Here is a 19,727-nt window from a genome sequence, read left to right as displayed (position 1 = left end):
TTAAGCGAAGTTTAGACGCTTCGACACATTAACACCAGACAGCAATGGTTTTTTTTTGGGACATATGTATGTATTCCATGGAAATCATTGCTTCTGAGGACCCTGAGGCCGGTTTCGTTAGAAATGTTGGTTCCCAATTATGATGACAAGGCACCATTTATTTTTGGAGCCTATAAATGTGGGTTTTTCCTATTCTCTTCCAGAATTTTTCGCTCTTCTCTGTCTGTCAATATCTTTGGTTGGCCGGAACGTAGCAGATTTTCCATGGAATTCCGAGCTTTTAGTCGAGAAATGGCACTTTTAATTGTCGAAACACTTAGAACAAATCACTAATATATTTATTAGATTTGCCCTCATTGTGTAGGTGCAAGATGATTTTTTTTGCGAATCGTTCAATTCTGACCCTTTTGGAATTTTTAATGAGACAGATCAATTTTTGGCCAAGAATGTAAATGTGGATTTCCCCGAAATGGATTCGCCATGTCAATTTTGTTTAATTTTTTTCCCATCTGTGAAAGACCATTAGGTGTTAGCTATAGCATCAAAGATTACGCTTTTTATTGGTTTATTTATTACAGACGCGTAACTCCACACTACAATGTGGAAGACTGTCACGTGGCCGACTTTTTCTTGCCTTTTCGCCAGTGCAGCAACTCCGTTCGGTTGCGGTGCACCAAAGCCGAAAAGGAACGGATCTGTTTCAGCGATGGCACTGCAACTTCCGCCTAGAGCATCTGTGCTTCAAGGGAGGGATTCGAGTCGGCTTTGATCCAAATATCGGCAATTGCATTGTCGAACATCTCGTTCCGTTCCAACAGCCCCAGACCAGAGTTTTGATCCAGTACACCGCCATTCTGCCCACCCCAGATCTTATTGCCGATTTAGAATGATAGTCACCTGATTGTGATACAATTTGGCAAAGATATGCAAATGGTACTCAAATATATAAGTAAATATATATAAATGTTCAAAACCTAGATAAGGAGGTTAAAACACAACCTTTAACAAGTGATCTATGTTTATATTTTCATACTCTTTTATAGGAAAACACTGGCAAAAGATTCAAATGAATAGCCAACGCCGGCGAGAAGTTTAATGTAAATCTCTCATAGTGCCCCCGCGACCATTTAATTTTAAATTTAAAATATACATCCAAAGCTTTGTCTTACTAAATGCAACAACAGGTGCCGAAAATATTTGCTGCTCTTTTTGTACATACTGTTGAGAGTTACTATAGCGTTTATGATACAATTATCAGTAGGTAAAACTTAATTGCATTTATGAACACGCCAGTCTTTCATGGATTTTGTTTGTACAAATAGTAAAATGCATATACATACGTAATATATACATACAGTATGTTGATCTCGGCTGTTGTTTTGGTATCCATTAATCAGAAAAAGCCCTGTGCGTTACCAACTTAAAGTTAGGACAATTAAAAACTAAACATGTGAATGAATGGAGTCTGGCCAGAGCTGCTTACTCTCTTCCAGGAAGTCCACGTATTCCATGGTCATCACCGCCACCTCACAATTTGTTGGCAGTGAATGTTAAGGGTGCGGCAATAGTTCCGCCCGTAATCGATTTATGGTCAGCACGCTCCTGATCCGACAACCAAGCCATCTACGAAAAGGTATTTGAATCAGTTATTAGCAAACGGAAACATAAAATTTTTAGATAAACTCACCTTTTGCTTGTGCTGCTCAACGGCCGAATAGCAGCGGTCCAGAACCATTTTCTCGGACAGCACACCGTCCTCAGAGGCGTAGACGGCTGCCTGCCAGGACACGCCCAGTTTGGAGATCTCACGTCCAGACATTCCTTTGCACAGCTGAGCCATCTTTGAGCAAGTCTTGCCATAGTCGAACGTGTCCAACTTGAAGCGCCTGGCCCCAGAAGCGGCGGGCTGGAGCACATATTTGTCAAAGTAGAGACGCAACAAACGCTCACGCTCATCCAGGCCGGGCAGCGTGAATTCTACCATCTCATCCAGACGATCGTTGATGGCATAATCGAACTGTTCGGGCGTATTTGAGGCCAGAACGAGCATGAATTTGGGATTCTGTTCCGAGGTTCTGTACAGGAAGGCGTTGAGAGCGGCCCTCAAATCTTCCGATATCTTCTCCGACGATCGCTTCCTGAGAAAGGCGTCAGCCTCGTCCACAAACAGTAACAAGCCGCGCCGTGAGGCATGCGACCAATCGAACACTTTGTGTATGGCTGTAACACCTTCCTTGCCCATGGGCGCCACATCGCCACCAGTCATGATGGCGAAGTCCATGCCAGAGTGTTCGGCCAACTTTTTGGCAAACATGGTCTTACCCGTTCCGGGTGGGCCGTGCATCAGCACATTCCTGTAGAGACCACGATTAATGCGTGTGTTCTTTGTGGCAATGGCAATGTCACGTAGACGTTCCTCGAGACTCGGATTGAGAACAACGCCCTGGAGTGCATCGGCCGGCTTGGAGCGCAGTCGCTTGATGTAGTTCAACGGATGCTTCACGGCATCGAGGAAGGCAAAACGCGAGGTCTCTCCCACCAGCGATGGTTTGCCGATGCGCGCTTCCACGTAACGGGATACAACGCCGGTGGCACCCTTGGCCGTGTACACACCAAGGGCAAGCAGTGACAGGCCGCCAGCGGCAGTCAGCACCTTGTCCCAATCGGTGAGCATGGCCTCGGCACCAGCTCCAATCACGGATCCAGCCGTTCTGCAAGGGAACAAACATGCAATGACATCTAAACGTTGTTCTATAAAAGCCCACTCACTTGATGCCTTCCATCACAGTGGTACGGTGCTCCTGCGCCTTCAAACGAATCTTCTCCAAGTTCAGATCGCGATTCTCACGGTCCACGCGCGCCTTGGCCCTCAGCTCGTGCTCTAGCAGCTTCAAGCGATTCTTCTCCTTCATTTCGATCTCATGCTCAATGGTCTGACGGCGCATAGCCTCCTGCCGCTGCACGCTCTCCTCCTGCTTGCGAAGATTTTCCTCCTGGACCCGCTGCTGTTGGACCAGCTGGTCCTCGTACCGCTTGCGTGACAATTGATCCTGATACTGGGCACGCTGCTGCTGTTGCTTTGTCTCTTCAATCAGGGTCTTGCGTCGCTCCTCGTGATCAATGCGCCTTTGCTCCACCTTGGCCTGCTCAATGTGGGCCTCGTACTCCTTTACCTTGGTGCTGTACTCCGCCTGTCGGGTGGACTCCTGCATCTTGGACAGCTCCAAAGCCTCGCGAGCATGTTCTGTAAAGACATTATCATAGGTCACACACACTCATACAGTAACACACACACAAGCGCGCGCCCCAACTTTGATAGCATTCGGGGGCGCATGTCGATTATGCAATTGGCTGATGAAATTTTCCACCTACTTGAACGTTCTAGGGTCTTGGCGGCATCTGCCGCCCGCTCCAGTGCCGATGAATCAAAGCGGTAGGCCTCCATGGCCTTACGTTCGGCGCGGGTTAGCTCTGCATCCCCGGCCTTGCCGCCGGCAGTTCTACCCTCGGGATCGGCTCCATCGGCGCCGCCAGCAAAAGGATCTGGCTGCGGTTGCTGACGATTTCTGCCCAATAACCACGACATGACTGCTTTAACTGATAAATGGGTTGACCAAAAGTCGTGTTTCACTAACAAATGAGTGTTTAATTTCGTCTGAAACAATCAAATGTGCTTATCAAATAATTTTAAAAGTTACTTGTTCGTACAACGTGATTCTGATTTGACAGATAACAGCTGATTGACAGTGCTGTAAAACGACATTTTGTTTTATTTATATGTTTTATTTATTTATTAAAGTTAGCTTTAATAAAGTTGGAAAAACATGTACATACACGTACAATTTAGTGTGTGTGTGTAGCACAATGTAGCCGTTTTACGCGTATAATTGCAACTGATATTTGCAACGATGATTTTTCCGACGTTTCGATAACTAAATCGGCCCGTCCGATATCAATCAGCTGTTTCTCCGGCAAACAATATTTTGTATTTTATTTTTTGTTTGGCTTTTAGCTGATTTTTTAGGCGTCCGTCCCCACCATGTTCGAACGCAACCAAAAGACCATTTTCGTGCTGGACCACACGCGATACTTCAGCATAGCGAGCGAGGAGTACATATCCATGGACTTTCTGAAGGGCAAACCCTCTGCCCACAGTTCCGCCGGCGGTTCAAGCCAGTTTAGCAAGAGTCTGTGGACCTGCGCCTGCGAATCCTCCATCGAGTACTGTCGCGTAGTCTGGGACCTGTTTCCGGGCAAGAAGCATGTGCGCTTCATAGTCTCAGACACGGCGGCCCACATCGTAAACACGTGGAGCGCCAGCACACAGAACATGTCGCATGTGATGAATGCGATGGTCATGGTGGGCGTACCGTCCCGCAGCATGCCCCAGTCGTCGGATTACTCAGTGATCCATGGGCTGCGGGCGGCCATTGAGGCACTGGCTGAGCCCACGGACGAGCAGAGCCAGGCAATGGCTAGCGGTATACCCGATGATCTGATACTCAACGAGGGACGCGTCATATGCATCACCTCGGCGAGGGACAACACCAGCATGAAGAGCCTCGAGGACATCTTCAATACGGTGCTCATCCAGCAGAATGTACTGTCCGCAACGCCCCCTAAAAAGGGACTGGGGATCAATCACTGTCACCTGGTGATTCTCAATATTGTTCCTTTGGGAATCGATTCCATGGTGACCAATCGCAATCTGCTCGAGATTTCCCCTCTGCTGGATGTGGAAATTCATACAGTGGGTGCCCCGGATATTTCCTACAAGCTGACGCATCTCATTCTCGATCACTACGATCTGGCCAGCACAACGGTGACGAATATACCGATGAAGGAGGAGCAAAATGCCAATTCCAGTGCGAACTACGATGTGGAGATTCTGCATTCCCGTCGTGCCCATTCCATAACGTGTGGCCCGGACTTTAGTCTCCCCACCAGCATCAAGCAGGGGGCCACCTACGAGACGGTGACCCTCAAATGGTGCACGCCCCGTGGCTGCGGATCGGCCGATCTGCAGCCGTGCCTGGGCCAGTTTCTGGTCACGCCCGTGGATGTTACGTCGCGGCCCAGCTCGTGTCTGATTAACTTTCTGCTTAACGGACGCTCTGTGCTGCTGGAGATGCCTCGAAAGACCGGCTCCAAGGCCACCAGTCACATGCTGTCTGCCCGCGGTGGGGAGATCTTTATCCATTCTCTGTGCATCACACGCTCCTGCATGGACGAGGCACCCTCCATTGCCGATGGCCCCGGCGGCCGAGTGAACGACTATCGCACCTCAGAGCTGGGACAACTAATGAAGATGTCCCGAATGGTGCCGCTTAAATCCAGAGATCCTGCAGCACCCAATTTGCCGCGACGACTGCCACGCTACTTTCCTTTGACCACCACCTCGACAGTGCTGTTCCATCTGCAGCGGCATCTGAGTTGGCTGCCGCACTTCCTCCACCTGCTGGTCAAGGAGATGGACAAGCAGGACGAAGTGCGTTGCCAGCAGCACATCCATGAGCTGTACAAGAGCGCCTCTCGAGGCGATGTCTTGCCGTTCACTCACACGAATGGAGCGCGGTAGGAGGAGCTTTTAGTCCTTCAATTAATTCGTTTACTTAACCTGTTTCATCTTCCAGATTAAAACCCCACAAGGCCAAGGATCAGTATCGACTGCTGTACAGGGAGTTGGAACAGCTCATTCAGCTAAATGCCAGCACAGTGCATCACAAGAATCTGCTGGAGAGCCTGCAAACTCTTCGCGCCGCCTATGGCGATGCCCCCAGCAAATCGGAGGCAGGCACAGCCAATCTCCGATCCTTTACGGAGTCTCCCCTGTCGCCCGAGCGACTGGAGGCCATGAGCAATGTCAGTATCAGCAGCAGCACCAATTCCAACAGCCTGCTAAAGGCCAGCAAACGGCGCATGTCCAATTGTGGGACAAGGTAAGCTTTACGCCACCTCCTCCTTAAGCTTTTACTCTTCCCTTACATATCCTATGGATTCTCTTCGTCTTAGATCTCTGCTGGATATCATTTCCTCTGCGGAACGAAGTCAATCCAATAAACGTTTAGATTTCTCGGGCCGCATCTGCACACCCATTGGACAGATAGCCAAGCTGTATCCCGATTTCGGTAACAAGGAGAAGGATGCTGCTGCTGCTGCCGCTGCATCGGGAGTTGGTGTTGCGCCGAAAGAGTAGTCCAATAGAAGCTGAAAATACAGAATTGCTCATAAGCCTAGGGATAAGGAAGAATGATTTGGGATTTACAATTTCTTGGATCAAAAACTGCATTACCTTTCTGCCCGTTCGGAAAATCTCTTTACCCACTGGCAAAGTTGGCTCTAGGTGTTCTCAACGTTCCGAACTACCTTTAAGGCGAAACATTAATGGTTAAGGATTCCTTTTGCGCGCCATAATCCATTGGAAAAGTAACAAGTTCTTTGTTTTTAAAGTACTTTGCAGATATTGTAGATTTAATAATTAAAGATTCACATAAGTTAGATGTTACATCTGTCCATGTAGAAAACTTCATATTGAATTATTTCTGTATCTGTACTCTTTATATTCCTTTGATTCAATCAAACATTTTGGCATTTTTTTGGCCCTTTGTGTTTTGTGTAATGTTTAAAGAGAAACTATTCAAAAATATACAGAAAAATTTCTAGAGAATATTCAAAATTATTCGCACTTTCGCAAGACAATGGCAAACAATGTAAAAAAGCTCCTGCAAGTATCTGAGGAGGCGGCTCCCTTGATTCAGAGTAAGACCCAGACTATATGTCTTTCAAGCGCACTTCCCCAACATATCACTTATTCCCCCATTGTAGTTCCCGTGATGGTGGGCAATGAGATGTTTGTGCTCACCCAGCAGGATGTAAGGCGAACGGAGGATATACGCTATTTGAGCTACGATCGCATTGCGCCCAATGTCCATCTGTTTCCCACGGCAGCACCCGCAGCAGCTCCAGTCAACTACTTTGGCGGGCTCTTCACACCTCTGGCGCTGCCTTGTACAGCCCCTCCGAACGGCCCGCTGCAGGAACTGTTTGGTCGGAAGAAGGCGGAACCGGCCCCAGGCAATGTGGCCGATGTGGCTACCCAAATGGCCTGGTCCAAGGAGAAGGAGATCGAACCCTCAAATCGCGCACCCTTGCGCTACAGTGCGGCCACCTCCACCTCTAGCCTGACCAAGAGCTGTGCTTGCCAGCACGATCCGCCAAAGTCGAGGAGTCAGCATACCAGCTGTAATTCTCATACTGCTCGGAATGCCTGTGTCCAGACCAAGGGCACAACTTCTTCGACTGCTTCCAGTACTGGCTCCAAGTCCATTTGGAAAACCGTGGCGTCTGATATGTCGGTTGCGGAATCGAAGAGCAATGTAAATATATCTTCACCTGCAAATTTATCAGATGCGGGGTCGAAGGACAATTGCAATGGAAGTTCGGAAGGTAGCGTGCCCGCCAAGGAGTCCAAGTGTCCCAGCCGTCACTGCAAGTCCCAACAAACATGCACATACTCGGATGGGCAGAGCTATCATCGATGCAGTCCGCGGGAGGGGAGGTTTCGACCACAGCAGCATCAGTCGAGTAGATGTGCACAATATAAGTCTCGTGGATGTGCTCAAGATCGTATTCGTGCACAGTCACAAGAGCAGCTAACGGCAGCCCAACAGGATCAGCGCAGCTACCAAAGGGATAAAGCAAAGTTCTCTCGAAGTGTCTACTTCTCCCCTCTAGAGGACGCTTCATCTGTTTAGAACAATCCGAACAACGAAGAACAGCAGCGTCAACGCCACGAGAATAATAGAGCGAAGGACAGCAAGCCACAATTGCATTCTATTTTCCCATATTTTCTTTAACTAATTTATAAATCTTGTCTGGCTTAACTATCTTCTAGCTTTAATTATGAATCCTTGTGGTGCATCCTTACTTTCTATATAGCAGCTATAACTAGCTCAACGATTTTAGGGGTCTGCTCTTGATGAGAGATTTCCTTTTCAATGGAGCTTGCACCTTTGCTGCCTTTGCCAGCTTACGCTTCTTTGACTTGGAACAGGATTCGTTATCCTGCGGCTTGGCATTGAAATACCTCTTGGGATTCTGGTGCTCACGCTGCTCTCGCTTGAGCTCTTCCGGCGTACTGATGCGCAGATAAAAGTCCTTGAGCAGCACTTTGAAGTCCTCCACTAGGGTTTCCCTCACCACCTGAACCTTGCCCTTGTCGCAGAGCGTGCACGCCTGTAGCTCCGTGACCTTAAAGGCTTTTGGTGCAAACACTGCTGGGGGACGCCACATAATGGCCAATTCCTTGCCGCCATGGGGATTGTAGAAGAAGGCAGCATAGTCCGAATAGGCAGACTGCAAATCGCACAATAAATCAAATGAATTTCAGAATTTCTTGAAGTTAGAGTCAAGTCTTACTCTCAATTGATGGACAATCGCTGCCAGTGGGTCCTTTCCTGCTCTGGGCAACAGGTAATTCGGTTGATCAAAGGACACAAAGGGCGAACCGAGATCATAGCTCAGAGCATTGGGCACCAAGTCCGACTTGAGTTGTATCACCAAATCGTAGCCCTCGCTGGAGCCGCGAAACAGCTGCGCGGGGCGCACAAATCTCAGATCTTTCGACTGCAGACTGGTCTCAATCATCTCCAGTGCATGGCGGGCCAATCGAGAGACATGCGAGAGGATACGCAGACTGGGCGACTCCCCGGTGGTCCACAGACGGCCGGCGTGTTGTTGATCGTACGAAGTGGCCAGGGCCAGGGGCGGGTAGCTCTGCCGATCGCTGCGGAAACTGTGCTCCAGATCGCCAATTTGTTGTTCTGTTTAAAAAGAGAATACAGATTGAGTAGGATTGAGAGAGAAGCCACTGGGGAGACTCACCCTGCCAGCTGCTGTTGAAGTTCAGCAGAAAGAGTTCTCCATTCCAATCGCTGTGCGCGAGCAGATGCAGGAACCGTATGAATCCTGTTTGGGGTGCCGCTATGGCCTGAGGAGCATTTCGCTGCTGGTACAGATGGGCAACCAGCAGCTCTGTGGCCATCGGGGGCCAGATCCCGTCATCCAGCAGTTGAGTGGCCAGCCAGCGCTTGGCAATCAGCACAGTCGGCCCATAGGCGGAGTGCGACTGATGCAGGGAATGCAGTGCTCCACTGACCTTGGGCAGGATGTAGTGCCGTTGCTCCAGGGCACGACTCTCGGGGTTATCCACATACTTCGTCACTCCCCGTTCGGTGACCTCCTGCTTGAGCAGAGCCAGCTCTTTGTTGTGAGCCAGCTCCAGCAGGAAACAGAAGCCCCGCTTGAGGACCAGCAGGCCCTCAGAGGTAATGGACCAGTTGAGACGACACTGCGCCTTCAATTTCTCGCCAATCTCAATGAGGAATGCCGTCTTGAGTGCTCTCAGGGCGCTCAGCTCATTTGGCCACTTGCCGCTCTGTCCCAGCTGAATGATTACCCGCTGGATGTGGCTGGCATGGATGTGGTCGGCCATCATGCGAGCCTGCGGCAGCACCGGCATCGGTTCACAGTAGCGGGACACCGGGGATATGCTCGAAATGGACACAATCTCCAGGGGCAGATCATCCAGCGCATGGAGTTGGCGCGCCAAATCATCATAGCAGCGTATCACATTGGGACTCAGTGCCTCCGCATCCGTGTCCTGCTGCAGCTCCAGTTTGGTCTTCACTTTGGACACCTTAAACCAGGGCGATAGCTGATAGACCAAATCTAGGTCGGCTGCAATATACTGGATATCCTTGCTGTCCAGCTGGAGATGATGCTCCAGCAGATGCATCACGATCTGCCGCACAATCAGTCGCTTCTTGCTTGGCGCATCTTTGGTTGTGCCCCACACAACAGCCTCCGTGATGCTGCCATCCTGAAAGCGTCGCAGATTGGATTTATCGCCCCAAAACTTTCGAAACTCGGCAGATCCCTCGGGATCATCGTTGGATGACGGTCCCTTGTCGAGCACTTCATACGCATGCTCTGGATCGAGTATGAGACCCAGCTGTATGGATTGTCCGATGATAGGGGCCTTGCTCTCGACGGGCCATGCACTGCTGACGGTTTCTATGGGTAGAATGGCCTGGACACGTTGCTTAAGTCCCTTTTGCAGAAGCCTATAAAGTTTGAAATTAATTATACCAGCAAGCAATGAGACATGCATTCTACTCACTCTGTCAGGATTTGCAGCAGCTGAGGATAGCCATAACTCGCAAAATCGTACTTCATCTGCGGCTTCGAATGAAGAACAAGCATTTGCTGTATACTCGAGTAGTTTGTGATCCTGGGGAAACACAGAATAGTTAAATCTCTCAGAGAACTCAGAAAGAACTCCATTCAAGACTCACTTTAGTATGTTATCCACGCGCGTGTACAGTGGACACTTTTGCATGAAAATGTACGGGAAACTATTCAATTTCATATCATTCAGTAAGTCTACAGCTAGTTTAGCCTCTGCTCGGACCCTCTGGTACACTCCCAGCGGCACATTCGCACAGAGATTGAGCTGTCCGGAGACATCCATGAAGCACACATCGTAGTAGCCGGCCATGGTGCTCAGCTGCTCTGTTTGGCCTGAGGCGGGCGCTAGGGTGATGCCATTCGTCCAGTCTGTGTTGGCCAGTTGATTCCAAACGGTGCGTGCCACTTGGTAGCTGCTGCTCGACTGATGCAGTATGCGCTGTTGATTTAGATACACGATGAACGCCGCCAGGATGTGCGAACCAAAGCCAGTGAATCCTCTGTCTAGCTCCCGCTGACGCAGCCATACTTTGAGCAGCAATAGACCGTCCTGAAAGTTGCGTCTGCCCTTGAAGGCCTTGTCGAGGAGTGCCTGGTTCTGGGCCAGCGTCAGGTCAAACAGAACACTGGCATTATAGTGCTGTGTGGACGGCAGTGCCTCCTCCTCATCCCACTCATCGTTATAGTATGTGGGCCGTATATTATTGTTCCAGGGCACAAATCTGCCCGGCTTAAAGGTGCTCTGTGGCGCCGTGATAAACAAACGCAGCTGTAGGTGCTTTGACACCTGCTTGGCGGCTGGCGTTAGCTCCAGCACTGGCTTGAGAGGATTATTGCCATGATAGTTAAAGGCAAAATTATCCTGGGAATAGGCCGGATCGCTCCTCATCTGATTCGTTACGTAGGTCAGGTACAGGGCCCGCTTCTGATCGTATATAAGGTTTAGATAGTCATCCTTGTGTAGACAGTCCTTGGGCATCTCCAGGGCCACATCTACTACGATCTTTGGGCCCAGCAAAGTACCCGTGGAGGCAGCACCAATCAGTTGAGGCTCTTTCGTGGGCTTGGAGAAGATAAAGCCCGATATCTTCTTGTCCACATTCAAGGGCACTTCCAGCTGGCTCTTCTCCACCAAGCCATCTTTCAGCCGCTGTGTGAAGACTGTAAAGGATTCCATCCAATTGTCTATGTACTCGGTGTACTTGGTCTTTAGTTGGATCTCCTCCAGCATCTCTTTGACCTGCAGCTTGAAGAGATTCGAGTGAAAGAGATTGCGTGTGTCACGCAATTCTTTCATCTCCTCCAGCGTCGGTGGCTTCACATTCTTCCCATCGTCTGTCCTGAACTTGTTCTTCTTTTGCGCAATGATCGAGACGGGTCCTGGCAATGTTGTGGTCTTCTTGGATGGCTTTGGCTTTGGCGTCGGCTCCTCGAAACCATCATCGCTGCTTGTGGCTGGCTTCTCCAGATCACTGTGTGCATCAAGACCCAACGCAGAGTCTGCAGATTCTGTTCGAGCGGCTTTTGGCGGACGTTTCGTGGCCGGTGGCTGGGTGAATGCAATTTTTAAGCTATGCTTTCCGTTATCTCTATTCCGTAACTTACCCCTTTCCGTTGAATTTTCTTAATTTTACCCATTTTGCTCAACAGATCAAATGTAAATTATGTTATCTGGACTGGACTGCACGTGTTGCCATTCAGTATTTTCCTGGGTATTTTATCTGCAGCCGAAGTATGGTCACCCTGGCCGCAAGCTGTAGATTTTAGGTCAAACTGTAAAAAATCGAAGGATTTAGTGCGGAGTGGACAAAAGTTAATGAAATATGTTCATAAACAATTAAAATTGTTTTGCTTAATACATAGTCCGGTGGCAGCCGTGCCGTGTTGTGTGTAAGTGTGTGGTGTGTAACTTGGGTGAAGATATTTGCTCTTTGCCCTTGGTCCTGGCTGACACTACAAGATGGTCAAGATTGACTTAAGTGAAATAAAATATTTTAGTCACAAAAGGGACATGTGCAGAACGATTGATAGGTTTTTTGACGATTGCGAGTGGAAATGTGTAAACAAAGCTGCCGGCTAATTGGGCAGTGCTGTGGTATTTTCTTTGGTATTTTATAGACACTTCTCAAGGCAATCTGAAATACAAATAGCAAGGATTTTTATGAAATAAACACAAAATATAACCAAATCGGGGGAAATGTATTAGGTTTAGCTACATTAAAAGAATATGTGAATCTGGTATATTATATTGACGCCGCTGAAGCGTTTCCGTCCTTTCCCGACACGGCCCCACTGTCAGACCGTGTTTGTGTGTGTGCGGTGTGTGTGTGAGCAAGCAAGGGAAAAAATCGCACCATTTTTCTCGTGCTCTTGCGTGCGTTTTTGGTCTTTTGAGAAGAGTTTAATTGAAAATTGAACGAAAATAGACTATGATGAATATGTAAAAAGTAGTGCACTAAGTAGTCAACGAAGCGCCCGAAAAATCAACTAATATACACACCGCTATTAGTTAGTGCAAAAGTAATTCAAATTGCAAAATTGAGTTCGGTCCTGGTGTGAGTGTGTGTAACTGTGTCTGTGAGTGCGTGCGTGCCAGTGTATAAGTGAAAAAATGAGGCGTAGTGAAAATGCGTGCAAAACTGTCTAAAAGGTAAATCACCAAAAAACGGGACCACCAAATTAATTACGCGTGAAAATCACTCAATATTGGGGAAGAACATAAAGCCCTCGGTAAATAATGATGCGTTGGCAAAAGGCGGCTCAATGAAAAAATATGGCCAAAACTTGAGTAGTTACACCCTCTCTGCCTCTCATACGTGCGCTCTCTCACTCTCTCTCGTTCTGTCTCTTTGGCCATCAGTTGGCCGCCGTCGAGTTTTTTTTGGCTGCATCGAATAACAAAACGTGAAAAATTATAAAAATAAAAGAAATCACGTACGAAAATTGATCGCTTGGCCTTCTGCCTAGCCGTGGCCGAGACATCTTCCAAAACTGTAACAGGCCCAAAGAGGATGAGGATGATACGCAACGCCACTAATTGGCCTAATTCTGTCTGCCCTGGTCCAAAGGAGGTGTCAATCATTTTCACATGCAATACCGACTCTCATTGATTCAAAGTCCGTGCGTTTCAAGTGCATGGCAGTTTGAAAGAGCATTTGGGGGACAACAAGGCTGTGAATTAAACGAAAATCAATGAGAAAAAGCAAATTTAGTTAGCCTCAGTGCCACTCAGTGTGACCATGCCGTCACCAGCAGGTCCACTTCACCCAATATACCAAGCAAAAATACTGCCCTGCCTGATAGAAATACCGTGCAAGAATGGACATTTTGTTGAGGTGTAAATTAATGCAATTCTTTCATTTTTTACTTGCAGCTTGATCTGATTACGACCTCCGCCTGCCCTTATCGGGAAGCACCCGCAGAGATGTGTTGTAAATGTTTAAAACGCGAGCTGACCGGTTAAATCTTTATTAACAGAATTTAACTACACCACAAGAAAGCGTTTTGTTTGTTGTTGATTTTACGTTATGTTGTTCTTTGCCGGCGCTAAAATGTGAAAAAGAAAAAATACATACATAGCAACAAATTGAACAGAAAACAATACTATACACAGAATTGGGCTTGATTTGTTGGAGGAAAATGTTGAAAAGTGTGATCTTGTCAAATTGTACAAGCAAAAGAAATTGTATAAATAGAGATATTTAACGTAGAACAAAACTCCCCTTCGAAACGTCCGAGTGTAAAAACAAAATAGCCCGCCTTCTGACACATACCTAAACACACACACATACTCATCCCCCTGAACCCCATACAAAATTCAATAATATTTTCATGAAATTTCTACAAAAACAATAGAAATAAACCATAAAATTCGAAGAAATGCTGCTCAAATTTCATATTTAATGTCAACCGACGACCTCACAGCAACAACAACAACAGCTGCTGCTAAAACGGGAAAAGGAACGGGAATAACTGTAAGCTAGCACAGCCTATAACGTGGGAGTGGGAGCGGGAGCGACGACGACCGACGCACACCTGTACTCTTCAGCGGGAGAGCGGCCGGAGAGAGATCCAGCTTAAACGCAAACGTAAACGTGTGTGTTGGCCGCATGCGCGACATGCGTGAACGTTAAGTGAGTGTGTGTGTGTACGTGCATGTCCGTGCGTGTCCGTACATCCGTGTCTCTCAGTGGCCCCGTACCCTGTATCTGTATCTGATCCAACAGATCCACCAGCAAGTCGCATCTCGGATCACTCTTACCGATCAAAATAACGCAAGCAGCAGCAGCAGCAGAGGAAAGCAGCAACCAGCACACCAATCCAACAATAGTTCCAGTTCCATTTTGCCGATAAAAAAATTCGCTATCAAAATTCTATAGAAAGTGATTAATATTTTTTGAATCGAAATTCAAAAGGCTTTCGTCGGAGCAGCAGTCATTGACAACCACAAAAAATAAACAGAAACCAAGATGCAGCGACGCGAACGGCAAGCTAGGTGAGTTGACAAGTAAAAAAAAAAAAACAAAAAAAAAAATATGAATGGAAATTCCAATGTCAAAAAGGAACTCTCAGAGAGAGTACCGTTCCATTTGTTACTTTGTCCCTACCACAATGTTCCCTATTTTAGCATTGTAATTTAAACTTTAAATTTAAACTTAATTTCGATTGGGCGATGGGTGGTTAAGACTCTGAAACTCTGGTATGTCCAGAAATAAAAAACAGTCCCATTACCAAGCCTATTTTCCCAAGTTTGGCAGGAAAAAAACACTCTTAGGCGCCGGAAGAGTTGATTGTTTTCATAAATGTTGCTATCAAGTTTAGATGTAGAATGAATGAATGTTATGATAACGATAAGATTGGTCAATCGACTTTTTCGAATGATTGAACGAATGCTGCAATAGGGATTTATACCTATCTTCCTGTGACATCAACAAGTCACCTTTCCTTTGTGTTGAAAATACTCTGCTTTTATTCAATATATTCAATGCCAAATCGTAAGGGAGCTGTGCCACACGAAAGTGCTGCCATTGAACAGATTATGCCACCTGTATGCGGCACACAATCGCACATTATACTCCTACTATATCCCGCTATATAGATTGGCTTTTATGTATATACGTGTATGGGTGTGTGTGTGTGTGAATGTTAGCCAAGAAAACACACACACTTGGGCAAAAGTTCAACTATCACTTGAGTGGCTTTTCGCGTTTTGTTGTTGTTTTTGTGGTTTGCCAAAAAGATTTTATTTTTAGCCCAGAGAATTTTCTATTTAAACTTTGTGTGTTTTTGTTGTTTTTTTTGTGTTTGATTTTCTTTTCCGCGGCGGCTGCTGCTTTATCAGAGTGGCAGAGCGGAGACGTTTGCTTCTTGTTCCTCTTGGCACGAAATGGTTTTCCAATCCATACATGCATAATAGATATACTTTACATACATATGAGAAATGTTTGTGTAAGGAAGCGGAAAGTAAAATTCACACACACCCCACGCCACGCCACGCACATTATAAATATTTTATAGACATTTTAGTTGATCCCATCCCGTCCCGTCCCGGCCTCCTTGTGTGTGTGTGTCGGAAAGAGGTTGCTTGCTGCCTTGGATGTGGGTCCAATAGTGCGTCGGTTGTCTCGTTGTTTGTTACCTTGTGCTCTGCTCTGCTCTCCTCTGCCCTGCCCTGCACGTCTATTGACACTTCTAGGTTGTTGTTGGCTTTGGCTTTGGGTCTCTCTCTCTCTGTGTATGAGGAATGGAATGTTTTATATTACATTATACGGTTTGTTTGTTGTCTGCATTTTGGGTTCTTTTTCGGGTATATATATTTGTACACACTTGTTTGCTCTTCATGATGCCACCATATATACTGGAATGATTTTGGGGAGGGGGACGGGCACCATGGGAATGACAAAGTGGGGAATCGTTTTCTCTGTACTTTATTGATCTGGGGCCCAAATAATCCCTGACCTCTAGGCTCACAAATTTATAGAAAAACGAGCGAGGAATATCATTGATCAGTTCAGCAAAAGTTCTCGTGATTAGATATGGCCGCACTGTCAAACGAAATCATTTGTGCAAACATTTACCCTAGCCCACGTCTCCAGGTCTCCTCGTTCTGTGCATCGATGCGGATGGCGATGCCGGCGCGTCCGATGGTCATAATTATGTGATTAAATATTTAGTTACGGTCTCTCTCAAGTGATTTAACCTTCAATCAAATGAGTTTCTTGTACCCTGTAGTTATAGGCTATAAAAGGGGATATGTTTTAAGGATGTTCAGCCAGAATCAGGAACTGATGACCCTCTATGCTATGTATTTTTGCCTCTATTACAGAAGCAATAAAATCTGTTACGGGGTATCGATTAGTTGTAACATAGGGCACTCGTTGCATATTGAAATGCGTTTCCTTATACGCATATTAATGCATGCCGGTGTGTGTGTGTGTGTGTGTTTGCTTGTGGTGTAATTATCGAAAAAAAAGAGACAGAAGTAAAAACAAAACTCGAGCAACAGCTCTTGGACTTTGGGGTTATTGAGCTCCCGCTCCCGCTCTCTCTCCTCTCCCATCTCTCTCTCTTTCTTACTCCTACTACCACAGCAGTGGCTCTCTTCAGCTACTCCTCTGCACTGCTTCTCCTGCAGACTGCAGTTGATATGCGGACAACGCGTTTGACCTCAATTACACGAACACGAAGGCGAGACAGGGATGCCCATACCCCGTGCCCATTGAAGATTACTGTAAATACATACATATATTTTGTTTCTTCTTCTTTTTTTTGCTTTGGTGGACAAAAAGCAATTAATTAATTAAAATGTAATTTATGAATTTGTGTGTTTTCCAACGCGACATTTATTTGTTTTCGAAAATTAAAAACAATTACGAGAGCATAAAGAAGAAGACAACAAATACCAAGACCGAAATCAATGGCAATGGAAAAACCAGTTGCTGATAATTAAGAAAGAAAAAAGGAGAACATCACGAGATGAGGAAAAACAAGCCGCAGACGGAGCCCAAGAAAGAGGAGAGGAACAGCGACTGTAAGAAAAACAGACAGACTTTGTTCATTAAAAATGACTGAAATCTTTTCTGTCGCCGTCTTCTAAAACACACACAAAAAAGCGAAGAAAAAAAAAATAAATCATGATAGAAGACTCAAGTGCAACGAAGTTTTTACACACTGGCACCTCGAAAAGGGGTTTTTTTTCTTGTAGCCGAAGTTTGAATACCTTTGCAGTTCCAGAAACTTAAAGGGTGTTTCTCCCTATTTTAAACAGTTCAGCTTAAAGATCGATTCAGCTAGAAAATCCAATCTATAATTAAAGAGAGAGATATCTAAATTATAATACCATTGGAATTTGAAAGAGTGCGGAGAGAAGAGCAGCTCAAACAAAAAACCAGACTTGAGACTTGACCCGAGCAACTTGTTAGTGCGCCTCGTTCTGCCTCTAATAAGTTTGTCCCCCTCCCACCACCTTCCATGGTTCTACTTGCTCATCCTCTTTTCTCCACCAAAGGAATGCCCGGGACAGAGACAAAGATGAGAAATTAACGCAAATAGTTGAGCTCTGTAGGAGACTTCGAGGACAGGAGCAGAGATTGGAGAGTGGAGAGTGTCGGGGGAAGAGCGGGGTGAAAAGGGAAGGCAACTCGAGCAAGTTGAAAATAGTTGAAAGAAGAGCACTTGTCCCTTTTCATTTTCCTGCTCTTTGGCTCGTTGCACTTGAACTTTTCCAGTGTGGAAATGTGAGAAAATCGGTAAAAAATCGCTGTGTGCGTCGAGTGCTGCGTAAACTGCGCCTAGGCGGTCTCTGATTTCAAAATTCTGATAGCTTCCCAAACAAAGTCATTTATTTTATTAATCAATGTCGTAAAACTTTTTATCAGCCGCAAAAGCTGTCTAAATTTTCAAAATGGAAACAGTTATCGCTGTGGTGGAGAAATAAATTATAGAGATTATTGCTGGAAATTAGAGCAGATATCGTTCTTCTATTGAAAGAAGTGCCTCTGCAGAGAAGATGATTTTTCTTTTGTAATGACAAATGAATGTTGTAATGCAATGCAGAACAGATTACAGACTGTATTCTGTATTATTCATTAATCCAAAGTCCACTAGCACGATGCTCGTTCGTTAATCAACACTGGCTGAGGTGGTGGTGGAGACACGGGGGCTGTCAGCCTTCCTCTTCTCTCGGGCCATTCAAGCTTAAGTGCAAAAGGATTTCTGTGCGAATTTCTTTTCCGTTTTGCTGTCAAACGTATAGAATAATACGTGATGAGTCACTGCGGATGGGTTTTAAAGGTACATAAAGCTGAAGCTGCTGTGTGGATGAGGAGGAGGACTGTGGACTGTGTCCAAGCTTTGTGTCAGCTGTTTGTTAACTAAATCCCCATCGATTTGTTTGACAGGCTTTTCACTTGCACACGCACGCTGCCCACACACCGCCCTCCCCGCCTGCCTTCCCTCTCGTGTTCAAGCATGACTGGCATCTAATTTAATTAGATGAAAATTTCACACTATTGGTTTTCTTGTTTTTCTGCTTACGTTTGCTATACCATTGTACACTGCCATGTGCATTTCATTGTGAACTTTTGTTTGAAGAGCTGCCATGCCCTCGGTATCCAATGGATAGGTGCATTGAAAAGTGCATGAACAGCATTTCTATGGCCCCCCCGCATCCCCAATGGCATCCGCATACTCGTGCATGTACATCTGTAGCTCACTTATCAGCGATTGATTCTCGTTTTTATTCCAAATAAAATCAATTCAAGATAGAGCGATTGCTAACACCAATTTTTGGTATAGTTTGTTCCAATAGTACTGCTTCAAGTGGTCGCACTGCTTACAATCTTGGATTCGCCTTATGCCCAACGAAAGAGTGTACAGATGTCACCGTTTCTCTAGGCGAACGCCCTCGCATTGACCATTTCTGTCGCACACTAAAACATTAGACATCATCTTCGGCGGCGGCGAGTGGTGGCGATTGGGTGGTGGCCTGGTGGCAGCCCTGGCCATCAGCCATCAGCTTGCGGTGGTTCCACTTATGCTGCTAATCGTCAGCAAACTTGGCCTTTTCTTTCTTGTTGCTGCGTGCACCCACACAAGCACACGCAAGCAAGCAGTTGCCGCCACTCACTCACTCTCTCTTCCGTGTCTCTCGCAAGAGAGAAAGAAGCAGTGGAGGCAGGCAGCAGAACCGACCGATTGACAGTCGACAACAGCCTAATGACGTCATCAGCAGCGGGGCAGTGGCTGTGGTGTTTGTGGATGGTTGGGTCGTTGGGGTCTGACGGTCGGTCGGTCGGAGGGTCGGTCGGTTGGTTTATTGGTCCCGTTAGTCGGTCTGGAAGTCATGTGCTTTGCTTTTTTATTTCCTTTGTGTACGCTTTTACATTCACATTCTTTTTGCTTAATCCGCAATTTGTCCTTGTTTTTTGTTTTTGTTTTTGTGAGCCACAGCTGCTTGCCCCCATTGCCCCTCTCTCCTC

At 46.5% G+C, this 19,727-nt stretch overlaps 4 protein-coding genes and 1 long non-coding RNA gene across 6 annotated transcripts; 3 read left to right on the top strand and 2 right to left on the bottom strand.

The window, feature by feature from the left end:
* Positions 1-1,061: 1,061 nt before the first annotated feature.
* bor (ATPase family AAA domain containing bor) lies at positions 1,062-3,743 on the bottom strand. Of its 2 annotated transcripts, XM_001359431.4 has the most exons (5): positions 3,373-3,743; positions 2,770-3,244; positions 1,688-2,711; positions 1,484-1,623; positions 1,062-1,419 (listed from the first exon to the last, which is right to left on the bottom strand). In XM_001359431.4, the coding sequence occupies exons 1-4, from the start codon at positions 3,584-3,586 to the stop codon at positions 1,528-1,530; spliced, it is 1,809 nt and encodes a 602-aa protein (XP_001359468.2). In that variant the 5' UTR covers positions 3,587-3,743; the 3' UTR covers positions 1,062-1,419; positions 1,484-1,527. The 2 variants fall into 2 exon arrangements, with proteins under 2 accessions (XP_001359468.2, XP_033232402.1); XM_033376511.1 differs by having other exon boundaries at positions 1,062-1,623.
* A 174-nt stretch (positions 3,744-3,917) lies between these two features.
* asun (integrator complex subunit 13 asun) lies at positions 3,918-6,505 on the top strand. The gene is made up of 3 exons (XM_001359430.3): positions 3,918-5,574; positions 5,634-5,939; positions 6,013-6,505. The coding sequence occupies exons 1-3, from the start codon at positions 4,040-4,042 to the stop codon at positions 6,194-6,196; spliced, it is 2,025 nt and encodes a 674-aa protein (XP_001359467.2). The 5' UTR covers positions 3,918-4,039; the 3' UTR covers positions 6,197-6,505.
* Positions 6,506-6,548: 43 nt separating this feature from the next.
* On the top strand, positions 6,549-7,886 carry Mst89B. The gene is made up of 2 exons (XM_001359429.4): positions 6,549-6,759; positions 6,826-7,886. Exons 1-2 carry the CDS (start codon positions 6,699-6,701, stop codon positions 7,752-7,754), a joined length of 990 nt encoding a protein of 329 aa, XP_001359466.3. The 5' UTR covers positions 6,549-6,698; the 3' UTR covers positions 7,755-7,886.
* Mat89Ba (nucleolar protein 6 Mat89Ba) lies at positions 7,874-12,124 on the bottom strand. Its single transcript, XM_001359428.4, has 6 exons — positions 11,854-12,124; positions 10,356-11,797; positions 10,181-10,291; positions 8,884-10,124; positions 8,419-8,822; positions 7,874-8,355 (listed from the first exon to the last, which is right to left on the bottom strand). The coding sequence occupies exons 1-6, from the start codon at positions 11,884-11,886 to the stop codon at positions 7,948-7,950; spliced, it is 3,639 nt and encodes a 1,212-aa protein (XP_001359465.3). The 5' UTR covers positions 11,887-12,124; the 3' UTR covers positions 7,874-7,947.
* Positions 12,125-12,518: 394 nt separating this feature from the next.
* Positions 12,519-14,744, top strand: LOC117183251 (uncharacterized). Its single transcript, XR_004468392.1, has 3 exons — positions 12,519-12,898; positions 13,622-14,381; positions 14,475-14,744. It is a non-coding gene; the product is annotated as an uncharacterized lncRNA (long non-coding RNA).
* The last annotated feature ends 4,983 nt before the right edge of the window (positions 14,745-19,727 follow it).

This window comes from Drosophila pseudoobscura, chromosome 2, assembly GCF_009870125.1.
Source record: "Drosophila pseudoobscura strain MV-25-SWS-2005 chromosome 2, UCI_Dpse_MV25, whole genome shotgun sequence".
NCBI lineage: Eukaryota > Metazoa > Arthropoda > Insecta > Diptera > Drosophilidae > Drosophila > Drosophila pseudoobscura.
This window is presented reverse-complemented; position numbering and strand designations above follow the sequence as displayed.

Excerpts from the sequence above, each read along its gene's own strand:
- Mst89B (XM_001359429.4), top strand. The coding sequence starts at position 6,699 with ATGGCAAACAATGTAAAAAAGCTCCTGCAAGTATCTGAGGAGGCGGCT. Across the intron at positions 6,760-6,825 it reads GGCGGCTCCCTTGATTCAGA|TTCCCGTGATGGTGGGCAAT; the intron begins GTAAGACCCAGA and ends CCCCCATTGTAG.
- bor (XM_033376511.1), bottom strand. The coding sequence starts at position 3,586 with ATGTCGTGGTTATTGGGCAGAAATCGTCAGCAACCGCAGCCAGATCCT. Across the intron at positions 2,712-2,769 it reads ACTGTGATGGAAGGCATCAA|AACGGCTGGATCCGTGATTG; the intron begins GTGAGTGGGCTT and ends GTTCCCTTGCAG. Across the intron at positions 1,624-1,687 it reads TTGAGCAGCACAAGCAAAAG|ATGGCTTGGTTGTCGGATCA; the intron begins GTGAGTTTATCT and ends ACCTTTTCGTAG.
- Mat89Ba (XM_001359428.4), bottom strand. The coding sequence starts at position 11,886 with ATGGGTAAAATTAAGAAAATTCAACGGAAAGGG. Across the intron at positions 10,292-10,355 it reads CGCGTGGATAACATACTAAA|GATCACAAACTACTCGAGTA; the intron begins GTGAGTCTTGAA and ends GTGTTTCCCCAG. Across the intron at positions 10,125-10,180 it reads CTGCTGCAAATCCTGACAGA|GCTTCTGCAAAAGGGACTTA; the intron begins GTGAGTAGAATG and ends CAAACTTTATAG.
- asun (XM_001359430.3), top strand. The coding sequence starts at position 4,040 with ATGTTCGAACGCAACCAAAAGACCATTTTCGTGCTGGACCACACGCGA. Across the intron at positions 5,575-5,633 it reads ACTCACACGAATGGAGCGCG|ATTAAAACCCCACAAGGCCA; the intron begins GTAGGAGGAGCT and ends TTCATCTTCCAG. Across the intron at positions 5,940-6,012 it reads ATGTCCAATTGTGGGACAAG|ATCTCTGCTGGATATCATTT; the intron begins GTAAGCTTTACG and ends TCTTCGTCTTAG.